The sequence below is a fragment of the Anser brachyrhynchus genome (genome assembly GCF_964034855.1).
Source record: "Anser brachyrhynchus genome assembly, chromosome: 2".
NCBI lineage: Eukaryota > Metazoa > Chordata > Aves > Anseriformes > Anatidae > Anser > Anser brachyrhynchus.
Genome location: NC_137695.1, coordinates 32915731 through 32936815, shown reverse-complemented (window position 1 = coordinate 32936815; position 21085 = coordinate 32915731). Strand labels below are relative to the sequence as shown.

At 39.4% G+C, this 21085-nt stretch overlaps 1 protein-coding gene across 1 annotated transcript in view; it reads right to left on the bottom strand.

Annotated features, from left to right (window-relative positions):
* Positions 1-9364: 9364 nt before the first annotated feature.
* The window catches only part of HDAC9 (histone deacetylase 9), a 480503-nt gene continuing 468782 nt past the window's right edge, over positions 9365-21085 (bottom strand). The window contains exon 24 of the mRNA XM_080581236.1: positions 9365-15849. Within this exon, the coding sequence (XP_080437362.1) occupies positions 15810-15849 (40 nt within the window). The 3' untranslated portion in view covers positions 9365-15809. The remainder of the gene's footprint in view (positions 15850-21085) is intronic.

Here is a 21085-nt window from a genome sequence, read left to right as displayed (position 1 = left end):
CTTCTCATAGAAGAGATTCTGGTAAAAATATGAGCTGACTTTGGTATTTCCATTCTAGAAAATGTATTAGACAGGTAGTCTACATAGCTCAAAATGTGCTTAAGTAATTAAAAAAACAGGATACCACAACCAGTTTATGAAGCACAGACTGTTAATGAAGCCACTCTTGAAGGAACTCAGACTGATTTTTCTACAAAGAGTACTGGTTGCTAGAAAGCCAAGATGTGAATCTAGAGAGGTTTTTGTTGCAAAATGTATAATATTTAAGAAAATGAATGCAATAGTTTGCCATTTTCACACAACTCCATTGCTGCTAGCTTTGAAAGATGCATGTAAACAATGGGAAAATATTCACAACTTTAATTTAGGGATTTTTGTTAAGATTAAAAGCTGCAAAAATTCAACACTCAGTATTGCTGAAAGGATGGACAACCTAGTCTCTTTCTTTCTGGACAGGCAGTAGAGACATAGCATGTGAGGTAGCTTGCCCTAGAGCTCTCATTTCAAATTTGACACATAAGCAGCCTAGTGGCAAATGACCCTAAGTGGTGACATGATAAAGAGTCCTTAAAAGGGGATCTAGATAGATTGGAGCACTGGGCAATCAGCAAAGGCATGAAGTTCAACATAGAAAAATGCCGAGTTCGGCACCTGGAATGGAGTAATGCCAGGCACAGGCTGGGAGAGGAGTGGTTGGAGAACAGCTCAGCAGAGGGGCCTGGGAGTGCTGGGGAAGCTGGCTCGGCATGAGCCAGCAGCGTGCCCTGGCAGCCAAGAGAGCAAACCGCATTGTGTGGTACATTAAGCGCAGCATAGCCAGCTGGTCCAAAGAGGTGATTCTCCCACTATATTTAGTGTTGCTGTGGCCACACCTTGAATGTTGTGTGGATTTTTGGGCTTCACTATATCAAAAGGATGTTAAGGTACTTGAAAGTGTCCAGAGGAGAGCAACAAAACCGGTCAAAGGGCTGGAAGGCCTGTCCCATGAGGAGAGGCTGAGGACACTTTTGTTGTCTAGTCTGGAGGAAGGAAGGCTGAGAGGCATCCTCGTTGCTCTCCACAACTTCCTGAGGAGGGGAGGCAGAGACAGAGGTGCCAGTCTCTTCTCCATGGAAGACAATGACAGACCACAAGGGAACAGCACAAAGTTGCTCCAGGGGAGCTCCAGACTGGACAACAGGAAAAATTTCTTTACCGTGAGGGTATAGCGGCTCTTGTGCTACTACTTCCTGAAACGATGTCACTAGGACTTCTGTGCAACCCATAGAAGCAGCTCATTTCTGGGTTTCAGGTTTTTGGTTTTTTTTTTTTTGGTAAGCTTTAAAATTTCTCATACACTTCCCCAGCCAAAGTATAGATTAAAGTAATTTCAGTACTGCAATTTGAGGGATGCCATAACATTAAATTACACCCACTTAAATAATTACATCTCTTTAGCTACAAATGATAAAATAAACGTATCATGTTTAGTGTGTGTACTTTGCATGCACTCATATAGCAGTTTACATGCAGAGCTTTTCCCAAAGCAACAGAGGGAAAAAAAAAAAAAACCCTTCTGGAAATCTTTACCATTACACTAACATATTTGATTGTGGGAAACAATAATTCAAATGAGGCAAAGGTTATGGTAGAAAAATAAATGGAATCAAATGGGAATAAAAGCTATAGCTAGAAGGACAAGTTTCAATCAGTGTACTTTATTCTCATTCTTAACCTCAGTTAATTGTTAAGAGGAACATGACTTAAATTATATCTTCTGTTGGCTTTACAAACTTCTCTTTTAATACTTGCCCTCCCAGGGCACATGCAACTAATGCAACTTTATTTTTAGTATCTTGATTCAAATGGGCTATACCAAACAGAAAATATGTGAGATAAGAGGGAAGATGATGCAGCAGGGGAGAAGTAAGAGAGTAATTCTGCAGATAAAAGAGGCTAATGCAACAACAGGCAGTGAAGACTTTTCCTTACATTTTATTATTTAGCCCAGGGAAAGCAGAGAATATCTCTAGGCTTTTAAGATCTAGCCAAAACGTCAATGGGAATCCCACCTATTACTATTTTAATCCACGGCACAGGACTGTTCCTGTCTCTCTTACCTCAGAAGCCAGGGCTCATCTGTCCAGCCTGATGTAGTTCATGTTTTGTGAGTTCAAGCCTGCCCTGTAGGTGGTTATGCACATCTTCATAAATAACTCTCCTGCTCTTCTCTGGCTTCTCTGAACTTGGCTGCTTTATGAAATGTATTGAAAAATATTTTTGAAAAGAAAAGAGACCACTCGAAGAGTGGTAATCATTAGGTCCTCGGGGTCCTTGCATATAGCAATGTTAGAAATGCACTACAGTTCAAACCTAACTCTGAATTTGGATCTGAATTCCAATCAGACAAAAATCTAGTGGGTTACATACATATTAATATGCGGTTAATATTAGTGGTAAACCTTGGTGCTGAAACTTAGAAGGAAAACTTGAGTCTGTTTCCTTAAAACTGCCTTTGGGCCTTCCAGTCCAGAGTGACACCCTGTTTCAGGACCCACAGCCCCACACCACTGATCCAAATCCACATTCTCCACTGGGCCCAACCTGTCAGATTTTCTCTTAGCATGCCTCCAGGATCAGACCATGACCAAAAACAGCTGGAGAGATGTGCTTCTGCTTTTTCTCCTATGTTTATATCCATCAGGCTTTGGGAAAGACAGGCTTTTGGTCCTTAGCTGGAGTGGATGATAACTCAGAGCAGCCAGGAGGGATCTGAAAGTGAGGGCACTGTGAGGGCACCACCTTATATGTTAGCTAAATATATGCTTCTTAAATATTCATTGGGAGAGAGAGTAGGCATGTATAGCTCGGTGGTCAGACACTGCCTTGGGAGATTGGGGTGCAGTCTCACAGCATGAAGAGCATGGCTATGAACAGCAGCTGTGAAGCTGACAGCACCATTAGACATAGTCAGCAGATGACAGGGTACTGGGGGATATATTTCATCCTGGGAATAACCACACAGCCATGTCTCCAAAACTAAGTGAAACAATAACAACAACAAAAAAGGTTGAATATTTCCCTTTGTCCCCCTTCCCTAAAGTTTTCCTCTCGTGGGATTGAAAAATAAAATATAAAGCAATTTGCCCTGAAGAAAAATGAAAGCAGGATTTGAAAAACTGGCATTTCCCATCTCCTGAATTCTGCCCAGCTCTGCTCCATGTCCCAGTGATTAGGGCTGTCTGTGGGAATGGGAGCGACCAGGCAGGGGAAGAACAGACATATCTCCCAAATCAGACAAGACTAGGGATGAGAATGTCTAAAATTGCCAGATGCACATCTACTCAGAAAAATGTTAGAATGCTCAAACCATGGGCATACAAGGAAAAGTGCATTTCACAGAGGCCTTCTCTGTTTCATGGAATACCTAGAAATGAGGTAATTATTAATCTTTTATGACTGGTGAACTAAGGAGCAGGGGAGCATTCATCACAAAATTTATGAAGCTCAGCACCAGGAGATACTGAGCCCTAATTTTAACAATGGCCTGACTCTGATTCTGCAGGTAGCGTTCCTCAATAATCATACTGGTTACATTTTTAGGACTGTGACTTCAGCCAGTCTAATGCCATAATGACTATCGTAGAAAAGTATTTTGGATTTGTGTGGTACTGTAGGCATAAACAGACTTCACACCTGTTTGTTCCTGGTATAATACAGAAAAAGATATAGTAGGTTAAGATACTATAGGCATGAACACAACTAAAAGAAGCCCAACAAATAAACAACAATACCAAGTAAGAAAACATAATACACTTGTCTCAAATCTCATAGCAAGTTTCTAGGGCTGTCAGTCTAGCATCCTTCATATGCACATTAAATTTTGTCTAAAAGCCTGCAAAGCAAACAGATGTGCTATTGGAGCACGCCTGCCAGCATCCCAGCCACGTCACCTCACTAACCTGCTGGATTGTGTGACTTCCATGTGCAGTAACTCACAGCCTGCTGCCAGGGAGCTTGGCAATAGCACACCACTATGTATATGATTACTGCTGAATGGAGAAGAAATGGCAGATCTAATGTGATCAATGTTCCTGTTCCTGTCTGTCACTTTTGTTTGACTTAGCGCACCTCCTTTAGTAAATGTTGTGCCATTTGTGAATTAGATCATAGAATTACGTAGAATATGGTGTAGTCTCTCTCTGGAGTATATTTTCATATCAGAGTTTAGACATAGCTCCTACAGTCCTTAAAATTTCTTTCCTAGGAATATGTGCATAACACAAGGAGGTGATGGGTGTTATACAGAATAATTCTTCCTATATTGTGACCCTGCGTCTTCATTCTTTTTGAACTAAAGACAGGAGCTCAGCAGACACTGTCTGCTGTGATCTCACTTTTAAACTTCCCTCCAAGTTGCTCAGATACCACTTGGTGTTGATATCATGGTTCATGATCCATTTTCAGGTGCAACTCTGAAGTTTTCTCATCCTTCCCAATGACCCTGATATTCATAGCATTTGACCACAGGCTTAGACCTTCTATAGACTCTCACGGGGTTGTCGGTAACAGCTTCTGATTCTGCAAGGGGATGAAGGATATCCCAGACCTTTTGAATCATGTCCTGGTGCTCTTTGCTGTGAAGGCCCCACTCAGCCAGCTGGTGCTCACACAGTTCTCACTCCTTATGCATGATACACACACATACTTGTTTCCAGCCTTTTGGTTGCCTCTAATCAGGAGCACGTATTTTGAGCATAGCACCTCAGACTTTCTAAAAGAGTCTTACAGGAAGACATAAAGTTACAGCCTAGCAAGGGTAATCCCATGACCGGTGTCACACTGCTTCTTTCATGCATTAAAAGATGGTTAGATAACTGCACGTAGGAGGCTTAAGCAAAATACATCTTAAAAAGTCCCTAATGCTACTCAAAGGAAGTCTAAGTAGACAGAAAATAGAAGCAGTTTTGAGAAATCACCTGTTTAGCAAGAAGCAAGTTTTTCCAAAATTCCCAACTCTACTTGCAGTGAGTTAGGGCTTTGCTTTTCATTCATTTAGGAAGGTTTGGCATGCATGCAGCCTGTGCCTATTCGGGTTATCCATCTATTGAACCTCTAAGGTTACTGTGGGGCATAAGGTCTGTGGCAACATGTCTTTGTTTGGTTATAAGAACCACGATCTTATGTTTATAGACAGTGATAGTCTTGAGATAACTTCCTTTCAAATCCCCTGAAGCCTGATTTGAAGTTGTTCGGTTGTTATTCCTTGCAGAAGTGCGGTATTTACTGATATTTTTGTGTTCCTTGCCATCTGCCTTACAACAGCCAACACATCTAGCAGGATAAAAGAACGGTCTAGTTCTTGTGCCTGGATTTTTACACAACCCAAACAATTCTCTCTGTTTTGTAAAGGTCATTGAATAACAAAGAGCAAGTAAGAAAAAAAATACCAAAAAACAAGGAAACTACAGGATATGATTCATAAAAATCCCACATCTCCTCTATATGCTCATACTGTCTTCTGTGAAAAAATAAATAAATGTTTTTGTTCTTTAACAATGTTCCAGTAAGTAATACACATGCCAGAGAACAAGCAAGCTCAAACAATGAGCTAAAATTAGAAGAGGCAGATTCAGCATCTGAAGTCACAAGCACACACACACTTACTTTATGGTGTGAAGGCATCTGGAAGAAATATAGTCACATGGACTGCCTGGGTGCTGGCATTAGGACTGTAGCTCAGGAGGCTCTTCTATCAGCTACATTTTTTTTTTCGTAGATGCTCAAAAAACTCTTTTAATCCCATCTATGAAAAGAGGCAAAAACTTGCTTGCTTTTGTGGCTGTTGTGAAGATGAAACTCTAAGTGTTTATAAGGGTCTTGGGTTTTCATGATGAGTACCATTGCAATAAAAAGACCTCTATAATTCACTCAGTTTTACAAAGTACTAAAAAAAAAAAAAAAGTAATACTGTTCAGAATATTCTGCTGTTCAGAATAAGTCTAATTCCTATTGAAAAGGAAGAGAAGGAGACCTGATGGTGTACAGTAGTACTGACCATTCCTCAGCACTTCAATACTAATCTCAATAATTTTTTCTTTTCCTGCATAATTTTCTCCTAACTGGAAAAATAAAAAGGCCCATGGAGAAAAATACTTGCTAGCCACCATCAATCCTCTCTAGATCCTCTCAGCTCAATCAATAAAACACTTACTTTCCAATGAGAGACATGATCAGTCACACCAAGAAGCCGAAAGATCTGCATAAGAGCCCAAGGAAACATGGCTTGTGGCTAGTACCACTGCTTCCATGTTGGGCCATCAATTAGTAATCAGAGACAGCATTATATGCACCTACACTGGAGGATAGAAGAGCAACCATGAGTATGTGATTGTCCAGGTGTGGTTATCATTACAAAGAGGGCTCAGGAGGAGCTGACACCACTCCAGATTTACATCCATATTGCAGATACTGACTCTAATGAAAGCACCATTGTAGGTCAATGAAGATGGAGTGGTTTTTCAGGATCTGATATTCCTGGAAATTCCAAAGATTTCATGGCAAAGCAATACTACACTCTGATGTTATTACTTGTGAAATATTGTGCTGGACATTTTAAAGGATAATTGGAGTCCACATAATTTAAAGATTTCTGTTTTTTTTTTCTCTCTTTTTTTTCCTTTTTTTTTTTTTTTTTCTTGTTTATAAATGGTGTCACAGCTGTTCTTAAGCTACATACTCAACTTTCAGTACAAACCCAAACACCCACTGCAGGCAGTAGCTAAGAGGGAGATGGAACCAGTTCCTACTGGCTGAGGCATTAGACACAGATTTGTTCCATGTCAGTTCTAGTGACAGCCAATATACTTCAGCATTTTGTTTAACATTATACATATTTATGCAAAATGGTTATGAAGGAAGGATGAGCGATAGCTGAGACTGAGAGAAATCCATTACAGAATACATTTGAGTTTTGTTTCCTAAGAGTCAGTTGTGATGTTTCCTGCCACACCTGGTAGCTAAAACAGGGAATCATCTAATTTAGCTCTGCTCATAGACTAAATTAACTATAACAAGACTAGATTAACTCTAGATGTTCCAGAAAGATGCTCAAAACTATATTAACTGTAACACTGAGAAAAATGATAGATTGTTACTGAATGTGTTACCCTACACATACGTTGGAGAGTTAGATTGCATCTCTGTGTATTCATCAAAGCTAAGATCAGGTACTGTGAATATGGAAAGTGAACCTGTAGTGAGCTGAAGGAACATAAATTTGTAATGTATATTTTAACCGTGATTGATTGATTGGTGGATTTGTGTTTTCATAACTTTAGCACAGGCTAATATTTCATTAGAAGACAGTCAAAAGCCAACATATTCAAATGATATAATGACATTAATGATGTAATATGATGTTGACTATAATTTAAACATATCACAAATGAGGAAATTTGGGATCTTACCAGCAGTACTCTATCTAGCTATTACTAACCTATGAAAACGTTAATGTGGCAGCCATAATGGGCATTTTTCAGTGATATGTGGATAGAGAAGCCCAGCTTGAAGCAGCATACAAGCTAAGAGCTGTAAATAAGCTAAAGTTTGCACAAAATCTTGGATCCATACCTTTACTCAATTTCTGTTAAAGTACAGAACTTCACTTTGGGTTTTCACTGAATCTGCTCCCATTTATAGGCAAACCCAGGGAAGGAAATAACAGAAATCCCCAAACTCTTTCATTTCCAAGAGCCCAGGAGAGGTGTATGAATGAAGTGTTGTACCCGGTGCACTATGGTAGCAAAATGAAAAATAAAAGCCTTCTGTGATTAAAAATAATAATAATAAAATTATCTCAATAGCATTCTGAATCCACAGTTTTGACATCATCTTCCTCTCATTTGGATGGGAAAAGGCAGAAATAAAGAAGAAAAGCAATGGCTCAACACATATCCATCCAGCTTTTATAGATACTATTTAGCCTTTTTGACAAGGAGCCATCCAACTCATGCTACTCCTTTCAGAGCTGCCAGTGGAAAGAAAGATTTTTCCCAGGGAGGAGGATCTCCAGGGGAAGCAATGAAAAAGCACGGGAGAAGGAATCTGGAAGAATTCACTCCCACCCACCTACAGGAGATTCCTAGAAGTATCATTAGTCTGAAGGTTTCCAAAAACCCACTACACTTCTCAAAGGCAGGGTTATATCTGTGGCAGGTTGATTTTAAAGCAGAAATAGTGTCTATCTGAAACCTCTCACAAGGTTGGAATGTTAGAAGTAGTCCCAGGAGAGGTGGTTTAATGTACAAAATGCAGGTGAGGCAGCCAGAAAGACATGATGAATGCAATTTATCACAGGGCTCTGCAATTTATCACAATGGTATCGCAGGAAGCAAGCAAAGCAGAGAAGCAGATAGATAGACTGGACAGATTAAGCTCCTTTGGGCATGGAACTTCTTTGAAATATGCCAAGGAAATTGCATGCTACAAGTCCCAATTTTCAAACAGTATTTTATTGACTGGAATAGAGAGATGGCTTTCTGGGACTGGAGTCCTTTTCCCCAGAAAGGAAAAAGATGCATTATTCTGAAGAATGAACGTAAGCTAAAATCATAGGATTGTGCTTTGCTTCATTTTGGCTTTAATCCACCTCTGAATATGTGAATATCCACCCTGGATATGTGCCAGGAGGTAGGGATTCGCATGTGCAAATCCAGTGCCTGTACTTCCAGCTACCTTTCTGCCTGCTCGATTTTCAAATTTAGGTGCATGAAGCTCCACGTACAGGAGCAATTTCAGAGGCCTAAACCAGTGAGCTACTTTTGATGTTGTGCACGTGATCAAAGCATGCTCACAGCAAGCACAGCCCTTCCTTACTCCCTGTTTTCGTGGGGTACCTTTCTAAAACCAGTTCTGTTGTATCCATATATCTCCAAGTTTTACAGCAGCGGAGCTGGCGCGATACCATGGTCCAGAGCATTGCTGCAGCATGCTGCGTATTCCCCACCTCCCACAAAGTAGGGGCCTTATGGCTTTCAAAACAGCGCACGTACTATTTAAATTGCTTAACTGGGAGGAGAATTATGTGTTCTGCAACGCCTCAGGACAATGAGCCAAAGGAACTACAGAATATGAGCTTGGTGTTAAAGCCATAGCTTTGCAACGCTCTGTTTTGTGTGGGTTTTAGCCTGCTATGTAACATTATTTTTATATTAACATTTGTGGTTCCTTTTTTATCCACTCCAGCTTCACTATGCTCCGCCCTTTATATTTTAACAGTCAGATTCCTATGATCCAACCAGGGTGGCATGTTCAAAGCTCCACTTCTTTTCAGAGCTGATTAAAAAAAAAAAAAAAAAAGGCTCAGAGTGTCAAACAAGCTTACTCAAATAGCTTTTATTCACACTAGGACAAGACTATAGCCAAAGAATTTTACAAAACACAAAACAAAAGAGATTTTTACAACTTAGTTGAAGACTATTTCACGCCAATCTAATGCTCATATATCTATAACCAATGAAGTTTTGGAGCACAATATTACTTAACGTTACTCATTGGATACTTTCAGATACAAAAATGTATCAGAAATAATAATAATAATCCACAGGTTCCTCTTACTTTTACAGAAATATTACTATTGACCTTTAAAAATTTTGCCCTTTGGACTGGTCCCACTGGTACTTTATCTCTTAGAATCTGATCTGCCTGGAAAGACAAATTACAGATAAACTTCTAGTGCTCTGAGCAAAAGGACTGTTTTTTATCATAGAAACAGATAGCAACATCAATTTTCAAAGAAAAAAATAGACATTTCAGCTGTGCATCCCTAGATGGAAAAGTCAGTGTTGTAAAAACCCACAGCGGTAATTTTGCTTTGAAAGCTTTAGTTATGAGTTCACCAGGTATTGCTTTATGCTTTCCTACTGCATCCTAACTTAGAATATTAAGCCAATCATGAAATATAAAATAGCAGTAAATTAAGCAGCAAGAGACATGAGTATGAACTTGTTCCCATAACGTGACGTATACACCCTTCTGAAGCCTGCAAAACTCAATAGATACATATCCACTGGTGCCAGCGCTCTTTCAGACAGACTTTTCTAGAGGCAGAACTGGCACTTCATATCAGAAATAGGGATGTGTAGCAGAGTTCAGATTTGTATCTGAACTTTTTTTGCAGTTTGGGTGTGGACTTAGTGCAAAGTGAAGGCTTCTTCACTAACTGCCTCCCAGACCTTATCCACAGCCTGTGAGAGAAGGGTTTGCAGTGGTCTTTGAATAAGGGCATCCTACGGCTCTGCTGTTGCAAATGTGCCTCTAGCCATTCAGGCATACCGTCAGGAAGGGGATGATGTGTAGAGATTTTAACACAGAATCACTCTCACTGTGCAGTACCAATGCCATTAGTTTCATACCTCACTTGCCTCTAGACCATCCACACAGGAGCATGTATTCCTTATAAACTGCAGCCCAAATCACAGTGCACTAATTAACATCTGAACAGGAGCATCTTTGATTATGCAGAATAATCTATACTTTGCTATAAACTCTCCTAATATACTGAAGCACAGAGCACGGCACTAGAGCAGGATGAAGGATTGTGTATGAGAGTTATAATTAATAGCTGCTGGAACGTCCTCCTTGGTCTTTGCTCTCTGTGGTGTGTTATTTGCTAGAGACTAAAACCGAGCTAGTAACAAGATGTCATGGGACAAAAAACCTTTTGGATCAAGTGAAAATATTACATTGTTAAAATCAAAATGGGTCCCTTTTGAGGTTAGAGAGGAATGCAAGTTTCACAATTTCTTTTTTTAACAATCAGCAGACAGCCAGCTAAATCGTACTCATAAAATACCACTCCAGTTTGGATCTGTCACAAAAATGAAACATTTAATTGCTGCTAGAAGTGACAAAGATAAGCTATTCTCATTCCCACACCAAGGGCAGGGGCGTCTGTCAGAAAAGGCAACTTCTTTTTTCTTTCTATGTGCTACACGGGCAAATTCAATTACAGGCAAAAAACGAAGCAAGTGACATGACAAAATAGAAGCTTAAATCATAATTAAAAATCCAAACTGCTCAAAATTCAGGACAAAAAATAGGTAGCAGAAGCTCGATTTTAGAGAAATGACTTCCCAGCAGGTTCCCTTCCCCCCACACAAACACCCCGCACCCCCACACCCTGCCCTGCCACATGCATATTCTGTTTTACTTCCATATGGAGTCTGTAAAAAAAAAAAAAAAAAAAGCACAATGGTTCAGAAAGTTCCACTGTGACCCTTTAAAATACAACAACCATGCACTGTTACACTCCTGGAAAGGCTGCTATAGAAAAAAGCCCTCCCCTCTATCATTCCTGCCATGAAGTGTCTGCGAGGGGCTGAATGCTTCTTGGGCAAATACGTGGCATAGACTTCAAGGCAGCACTCCTGGCTGTTGCTGTTTAGGACAAAATCTGTGTAGTGAGGTTCATGTCTGTAAGCATATGGGCATGTTTGTGAGACAGGGGGCATTTCCCAAAGAGCAAGTGCTTGCTGGGCACCTCCTTGTCCATGCAAGTTAATAGAAGTTAGTTGCCTCACAGCCACCAGTGCCTTTGGAAAAGTTCCCTCTAATTCTTCGTCCCAGACACATTGCCCCAGAAGTGTCCTGCTGTCTGTCTACACAAATTAGTCAGTCTCTACATTCTTGTTCTCTACAGTGTTGGCTGCAGCATAACCTTTCTAATATTTCATCTCTGGTTATGACTCTCAGCTTTTTAGGGAGGCTGCACTTAGATAAGACATTAAATCAAACACTACATACTCGAGAGAGGGATTCATTTTGCCACCTTCTTTCAGCTGGCAGTTTGTTGTTGACTTTTTTGCAAAGTAAAGAAACAGTCAACTTTGTTTACATGACAGCTGTTTTTATTTTCTTTTTATTTTATGGTGTTTATTTAAGATAGCTTAATGATTTTATTTTCCTTGAATTCACTTGCCTCAAATTAGTTACTTAATTTTCACTGAATGTAAAATTAAGGAGGTACGTAACTTAAAAAGGGACTCATTCTGTCATCTTTACACTGGCAAAATTCCCATGAACTTTGTTTGGTTGCTAGACATTTTGCCTGAAGAAGGATAATATAATCAAGCATTTCATTGCTGCAGATTATATTAAAGCCAAACTAGTACATATAGAACTCCTACACAGAGAGTCCAGAAATGAAGTGCAAGACGGGATTTAGCAGTTTCGAGATTTGCCATTCCTATCATTGTTCCCTCTCCAGCCCAGGTAAAAGCGTTAAGCTAGATAAGATTTATTTTTTTCTTGATATCCTGGGCCATATAATTTTTTAGTTTTCAAGCTCTGCTATGAACTTAAGGACCTAAGAACGCACAAAAAGACCAATATGCCATTGAGCTCAATATGCAGCCTCTAACTCTAGGGAAGAATATAGACTGGAGCAAGCATGTCAGGGGTACTTCCCACTGTGGCATCTCTCATTCAGGTGATCACTGGCTTAGGGAAATCTTGATCCAGAAGTGGAGTGCAATCCCTGCAAGGCAAGGGTTTGCTGCTAACAGCCTGGCATGGTGGTGCTGTGGGACCTGCAGGCCCCATGCCACCAGCACCAGCCAGAGGGCCACCCTGGCTCTGAAGGCTCCCTGCCACCTCCTCAGCTTCACTGCCTGCGTGAACACAGGCATCATCATTTACTCCCATATTATTTACCCATTTCAGATCATTTTTTAGAAGTAATCTAAGCTCAGATGTTGATATTTTGGCAGCTGGCTAGAAATATCTGGGACTTAATTTTCAGAAGTGTCAATCTCCTTCACCTAAGCAGAGGTCCATAGGAGACATAAGTCTATGACGTTTCTTCAAAAAGAGCTCCTAAGCCTCTGGATTTGAACATTAGAAGCAGAAAAACATGCAGTTCATGCACCTTTCTGAAATTCTTGGAATCTGTTGTTGAATCCAGCTAAAACCGGACATTTTTAAGAGTGTCCATGTGAATATTTCCCTGGAAGTGTGACTGAAATTGCTGGGAGATATTTTAACTGCAATCCATAGGGAGCTATTGATGGTAATAAAAAATCCTGTGAGAAGAAAACAGCAGCAAGTGAAACTGCCCTCTCGGAAAGCCCAGGTCTGCTTGGAAGGAAGTGTTGATATTCACCATAAGCCTCAATCATTTCCCAGAGGGCTGTACGGTGCCTTGTAATGACATAATCAAAAAGTAATGGTGTTCTGGACTTAAAAAAAAAAAAAAAAAAAAAGCGCACAAAAAAAAAAAAACAGGTCCTGATCCGTCTCCCACTGAAATCAAAGAGGATTTTGCAATTGGCTTCAGTGAGAGCAGAGTTCTGGACACAATCTGTGTGTAGTTTATTTGCACATTTGCTTATCCAAATGATCCTGACTTTAACCAATAGCATGTCTAGTTGTCTGTCTGGGAGTATGCCTGTATAAATGCATAAGTGTGAGTTTATAATGTGGTTTAATTCAAATTATTCTGGAATTTTAAAAGCATTTCCAGCTACAAAGGACAGCTTTAGCTGATTTCCACCCCAGAATATAGATGTTAATTGGCAAAGTTTGTAAATCACTTTTCAAGCTGCAATTCATATTCCATTTCATGCAAGCTAAGGACACACATTTTACATTTGTGGGGTTAATTCTAAAATGATCTTACTGTGCACTCAATTAAAATTTTGCAGCTATTATTTCAAAATGTGAAAAGCTTTACAAATTACCCAACTGATCAGCTATGGTCCTTGGTTTCCTTGAAGGGAAACTTCTTTGAAGACCACAAGTAAATTGCAGTAAATGGCAAGTAAGATTGCCATCACAAGTCTGCTAAAAATAATAGGGTGTACTTCTGATTGCTTTAGTCATGTGAACAGTCCCTTCAGAACAGCTCAAAGTCAGGCAAGGTGGCTTGCACCAGGAGTTAATTTAGCCGGCTGGGACCCTTTGCATTACTAAAACAAGCATGGTTTTGGCTTGTAAATGGCAGGTAGAATTTTATTTTACTTTCTGAGGGGCATGCATCCATTTTAGAGTAAGCCTTTTGGAATAAAAGTTTACTTTGCATTATAGGAAATGACATTCCTTTTTTAGATTTCCCTTTTCAAAGCATGCCTCAGATTTCTAACTTGTAGCAGAGAGCTTTTGTATAAGTAATAAAAGTCTTTAAAATTAAAATGCTAATCGTAAACAAACCCAAATGCATGAAAGATATAGTCTGACTGCATAACAAAAGAGAATTATATAATTCTATTTGAGTGAAATCTTTCATCTTTGATTTACAGGTTTGAGTCTGCCTATAACTGAAACCATATTGTTCCCTATCTTTCATATCATGGCCTTCACCAAAATCTTGTTTTAATTAAGGTTTCTTTCAGATTTCAGAATAAAAAGCATGACAGTCTTCACTTATGGCTTTAATATATACTTTCAGTTTGGAAAATGTATAAAAATGAACATCATTTGATTTTAAAAGCCAAGCGAGCTATCAAATACTGGCTGCAAGCAGAATACTTCAAGGTATCTCCCAGGGTTCATTAGGTGAGAAAGTTGTAAACAAAATAAAAGTTGCTGTAGCACAATTTTGTTCATTTGAAGTCGTCTTACATACATGCCCTATCTCTTTCTCTGATGGTAAGGCAACACGTGTAATAGTTTAAGCGTTCATTATCAGCTAAAGGCACAGCTCTATGTTACGTTCACCAACGCAGAATCAAACAGCTAATGTCACATTGCAGGGAAAGCTTGCTGCACTTGGGGGATCTAAAATAAAGCCTAAACCCTTGGAAACTTCTCAAGCAACATCAGCTCTCTCGGTGCAGGACTACATAAAAGAATCAGTCTGTATTCACACGACAACCTGTAAAAACGCTCCCCACGCAACCTCCACGGAAACACCTGAGCTCCAAATGAGCTGCACGCAGCCGCTGCCAATTGCTGCTCTCAGAGTCAGGACACAGAAACATTTTGGAACAAACTAAAAACACATTTGGAAAGCCATCCATTTTTCAGAGACTACTTGATCTCTGCTGCACATCTGGTGAGAGCTACTGTCAACTACGGCGGGTACAGCACTTTTTTAAAGACAGAAGGTCGCTCATTTTAGGGAATCGTGAATGTGATTTTATGATAGAAAAGGTTACATAAAATGGGGAGATATGTCCGGGAAAAGGGAAAAGAAAAAAAAGCACCACCAAGCACAGTACTTTGGGGGATTTATAGTACAATAAGAAGTACTTTCCCTTTAGCTAAAATCCCTCATCTTAGTTTACACACCTTTTACTCATTCTGCTAGAACTCATTACAAGGGGTTAAAAAACAGCATGTAAAATAAGAGTTTTTTTTTTTCTTCATTACACAAAGCAAAGAAAACAAATTCTATTAACAGTTTAACACAGTATGAAAAAAATTACCCAGTAAAAAGTGTCAGAAAGTGATTCATGGAGTTTACCAAGTATTTTGCTGGCTGTTGCAACTCTTGTATCTATAATCTATCATGTAGAATTTTGTAATACTCTATTTCACAATTCATGTTGGTGAGTGGGTCAAACAGCATATAAAAAGCATGCTCTAGGCTCTTTCTCCCAAGCCTGTTTTACTGTAACTCTAGAATTGTAGCGGTTACATTTAAGGAATCTTTAGGGCCCTTTCAAGTTCATCCAAAGAACAAGTGAAGCTGCTATTCAGAGTTTTGTGCCCAGTGTTTATGTTCCATCTGATCCGTGCCACCCAAGCAGCAGACAAGACATGTCTGAGGGTGCTTTGGGGGGATACACAATGATGTCACCCACAGGAAATATCAGGGAGGACTTGGCACTTCACAAGGCTGGCTCTTCTTCCATGGGCTCGCCAGCAGCTCTGTAAAAATAAACAGGCAATCAGAACACGGCACGAGAGTACACAATGACATTGTAGATTTTCATGCATAATCAAAGCTGATTTTTCAGCTCTCTCTGATGTTTATTTGTGTTATTCAGTTATCCATAAATAGAGTTTCTTTCCTAGGAAGTATAAACAAATGTCAAGTGGAAAAACATTTTAGATCCAAGCAATCACTTAAAATGTTCCTGTTTATATTAAAATATGTCAGAATATTTTATAACTTTTTGTCCAGAAATGTACATGCTTTGTGTCAACAGAATCAAATAATTTTTGTGAAAAAAATAGCTGCGATACTTTTATTTTGCAAGCATCTGCAACTCAAAATACATGCATTTGTTTTTCTAAGCGGGCCCATACCATTAAAACAAAATGGTTCACTAGTAGCCAAGTAGTTAGCAACATTTCTTGTGGGGTTCCTCAGTCCTCTGACTTTTGATTCTGTGTTTTAATAAATTCCTTGTCTGGCTGCCTGCCTCCCTGCAACTTCTGAGACCAAATTCTAAACCTGATTAACACATCGCTGTCATAGACAGATATCCATTAATAATAGCTCATCAAATCATAAGTGTTTCTTTTATTTGAAAGCCTCTGGGAAACATTCAGCTTAGGCAAGATGAGCTCTAAAACATCCAGTAAGTATCAAATGGGGACATACGCCGAGCCGTTGGGAAGTGACATAATTCCTAGTACGTAACAAGCTACTGCAACCGAGGATTATGCTGGTAATTATAAAATTGGGAGCTTTTGAGACCACGGTTAGACCTCACCGTTGAAGGGTGTAAGAATTTTGACATACACCATTTGTCACCTCAATCTGGCAGGATACAGTATAGAAATGAGTCTAAGACCTCCTTAAAACTAATCGCTTCAAGCAATTCTGAAATGAGGGGAGGGAGAAAAGTAAACACAAATTAATAAATAAAACAGGCATTTAACAGTTAAATCTGATAAGCCGGTATAATGATTAGCTTCAGTAAAAAATACTTCAGAAAGTACAAGCTCATGAGATCCCATGGGGGGGAGTGGGGAGGGAAGTAATTAATGGGGGCTTGCATGGGCTTTGGTAGTTTATTTAGCAAGGAAGCCAGAGAATTTTAAATTAGTCTGGACTTTATTAAAGTCTTTCCCAATGAAAAAATCAGAAGTGTCTCTGTAAATGGTTTTATACAGGTTATTCCTTTATGATTTGGAATGATTACAGCTAGTATATTGAAAAATAAGTTGGATGAATGCTATGTGAAAAAGAAAATGTTTTTCAGACTAATCATTTTCCAAAGGGTTAGTAACCAGAAAAGATTGTTAATCTATAAATCTCTAGTCTTTCGTTCCTCTCTATACAGTGGAGACATTTTCATGCGTACAATAACCACTGCAGCTCCCTTGTTTCTGAGTGGGGATGTGAAGCAGAGTTTCAAGGAAGGCTGCAGCAGGGGCCACTTTGGACAGAGCAAAGCTGAGTGGGAGCACTGTCCTGCCTATGCACAGATGCAGCAGAGCATCACTCCTCCTCAACAGGCAGCAGAAGCCCAGAGAGCTTACCAAAATATGTTTATTGAGACATCTTAAAAAAAAAAATAAATCATTGCTGTCTTTTTATTTTTCACAGTATCACAGATTTCTAGGTTGGAAGAGACCTCAAGATCATCGAGTCCAACCTCCGACCTAACACTAAGTACTCCACTAAACCATATCGCTAAGCTCTACATCTAAACGTCTTTTAAAGACCTCCAGGGATGGTGACTCCACCACCTCCCTGGGCAGCCCGTTCCAATGCTTAATAACCCTTTCGGTAAAGAAGTACTTCCTAACATCCAACCTAAAACTCCCGTCGCAACTTTCGCCCATTCCCCATTTCCCCATTTCGCCCATTTCCTTGCATTGTTCTGGCTTGTGACAGAGGTGGCACACTGGCAACAGAGGTGGGATGGAGCTCAGCCTGCTGCTCAGGTCCTCAGGTATAGTAAAGGAACATGCTCCATGTACAGACCATGCTTGTTGTATATCGCTCCTGTGCTGACTACATGTTCCCACTTTCTACAGCCACTCTTGGAGGACCTGCTTCTCTGGCATAAAGTAAAAGTGCAGTAGGCCCTCTTAAACACTCGGAGACTTATGGGGCTGTCTGAGAAGAGAGCAGTTTGAAAGCAGGTAACAGTTAAGCTTTTAGGTTGTGCTGTGAATAAGTGACTGGGAAGAAATAGTTTTCAATAGATTTCAATTGGAGATTGGCAGAGTAGGAAGGAATGGAGCTCTGGAAAACTTCTGGAAGTGGAAGTGGGAGTTTGGTTTATTTATAGAGATAGGGAAGAAGTACATGCAAGTCTGCTCACATGTATTTGGCCTATAGGACTGACATTCTCATGAACGTAGCACAACTCGGAGATGATCGCATTCGTGGTTTGAGTCCTAAGCAATTTCTCCCTGATGAGGGCACTTCTGAGCACCAGGACTAACCTTGAGTGCTGTGTCCTAGTATATTCTAACACACTCCAACAACATCCCAATATTCTGCAACAGCCAGAGCCTAGGCACCAGTAGAAATTTGTATATGCGAGCACAAGATGCTAAGCCCTTTTTGGAAATGGAGAGGAGGTTCAGGTGCCTTGGCAAATCCAACTGCTGTCTCTCAATGTATTTTCAACCTTCTCCAGTCTGCTTTGAAGATTCGTGCATGTGCTTTAACTTCAAATTATTTGTGCAAGAGAAGTCACTGGATCTATCCAACAACTTATCATTAAAAACCATGCATCTTTATGGGATAACAGCTTAGGCCAGAGCTTTGTGAGAGAGCAAGTAAAGTTTTAGAGCCCTTTGCACAGAAAGAAAAACACTGTAATCATATAACTCTGAGAGGTGAATCAATATATATATACCCATTCAGCTGAAATCAAAAGTTTTCCAAAAAATAAAATAAAAAATCAAGGGGGCAGAGTCTGACAGGCCAAATTTATGTTACCTCAATTATGTCATTGTTAGTTATATCAGTTCAGTCTGTCTTCCTGTAGCTGACAAGAAGTTGGCATAAAAACACAAAACAGGCAAAAAAATCAACCCATATTGTATGTTCTGACTAATTCCTCAGAAATGTAACTGTGAGCTTGGGTCTGATCTGGGCTGATCTGTGGGATTGGCAGATCCCAAATGGCACAGATTGGGACTGTAATTAATGTTGAATCACAACTGTGATTTTTCATAAAGCTTCATGGTGGCTCACTGAAATTGCAAGTGCCTAGGAGCAGAGCCCTCTTGCATTTGGTCTAATTACTTGGGTATGCCATAAAGGCTGCTCACCTATGCCACTCTCTATATGCAGTTCACACTCTTGTAGAGTGAAATAGTCTCTTCATAGTTACTGCTAAAACATATGATTATATTAAAACAATTGGAGGAGATGAGAGAATCCTGCCATATGGATAAACTCTGGCTAAACTTGTGACATTTTACGTACTGCTCTGTGGCAGTTGTAAGTAAATGGCAACCATATTATTTAATGTGAATGCTATTTAAAATAGCTTGTATCTGCACTTTTTTTTTTTTAAGTCAATATTTAAAAACAGATAAATCCTGTAAACCATCCAAAAAAAGCAAACATTTATCTTACCTTATTTTATAAATTAGAATTACAGGGATTCCTCATAGCTACATCATCACACACATAAAAATAAAAATTCAAGGTATGCTTCCAAGTCGCAAAAATCACTGAACAGAAGATAGATTTTCTGGTGGGGTATGGCTCTTTTATGCTGTAATCTGTTCCTAATTTAACTCAGCTGTCTCAAGGAAGAGCATTGTAATTGAAAAGTGATCCTCTGGTAGCAAAGAGCTGGGGAAAAAGAGGTACATTTCTAAACCATGAAGATGATTTGAAGAGTGCCTGAAGACATCATATTAGAGATCCTGGGTAAGTGTATATCCTAGTAAAAATTGACTCTGTATGAATCAAAGAAAAGGAACTAAAAGAAAAAAAAACCTTCACAGTTTAAGAGCACAATAAGGTAAATACACATAAGCTCTCAAAAGAGGAAGTCATGACTAAATAAGGCAAACAAAGTAGAAACACTGGCAAGTTCAATGTAAACCCACAATGAGGCCGAAAGGAGAATCTGAAGAGCAACATGTTAAAGGCATAAAAACTAATAATAAAAGGATCTTTCAAAATACATCAGAAGAAATGATCAAAGCATAAAAGGAGCATCAAGGAAGGTAAACCACAAGAGCAAAATGAACTATTTATATCTCTGTTCACTAGAGAAGCATCAGGCAGATCTTATTATTTGCAGATGAACTGTCTTAAACTGAATCAGCACTAGAACAAGCTGATATATTAAACATTGCCAAATTGCTAAGAGCAAATGATATTTGTCCACTGAGTTCTAAGGGAATGTAATCATGATGTTTCTATATAAATAATTATTGAGCATATTCCACTGCTTAATTCAGCATCCATGCCAGAGGTAGAGAGGGTAAGAAATGCAATCCCCATTTTGGAAACTACAGGACATACAGTAAGTCTGTATTGGGGAAATTGATAGCACCTATAAAAAATTACAGAATTAATAGGCATTTAGATAATAGTAATTTGGCTATGAGTTAAGACTTAACTCTTGCAGAGAAGTCAAGCCTCCCGAATTTATTAGAAGTTTCTGAAGGAACTGAAGGAAGAGGGATCAAGTGATACCTCTGCAAAGAAAGTCTTCCAGAAATTTTATCCAAGTGCTTTGAGGAACTTAGGTTATGAGAGATGGTCTTGCCATGGATTAACAATCCATCAAATGTGGGAAATGGATAATAATACTGGTGAATGTTCATCATGGAAGGATATTCCACAGCATCTCAAGAAGACGTGGCAGAGTACCAGTACATTTAGCTGATAACATTTGTTGATGATGCAAAATTACAGATACTAGACAGACCTAAAGCCCATAGCACCATTTCTGAGTGGAAAAGAAGGTAAACAGATACAAAGTAATACACAAAGCAGGGGGGGAGGACAGATTTAATTGTTTATATACTGTGATGGCAATTACTGAGAGCTTGGAGTTAACGAGAGTAGAAAAGAACAACAAACAACAAAAATGCCCATCATTAATCTTCCTTATAAATACATAGTATGCCCAACACCTGGTGCCCTGGATGCAGTCCTTACTCCATCAAAAAATAAAAGTTGAAATAGAAAAGACATAGATAGGGGCAAGAAGAATGATTAGAAGAA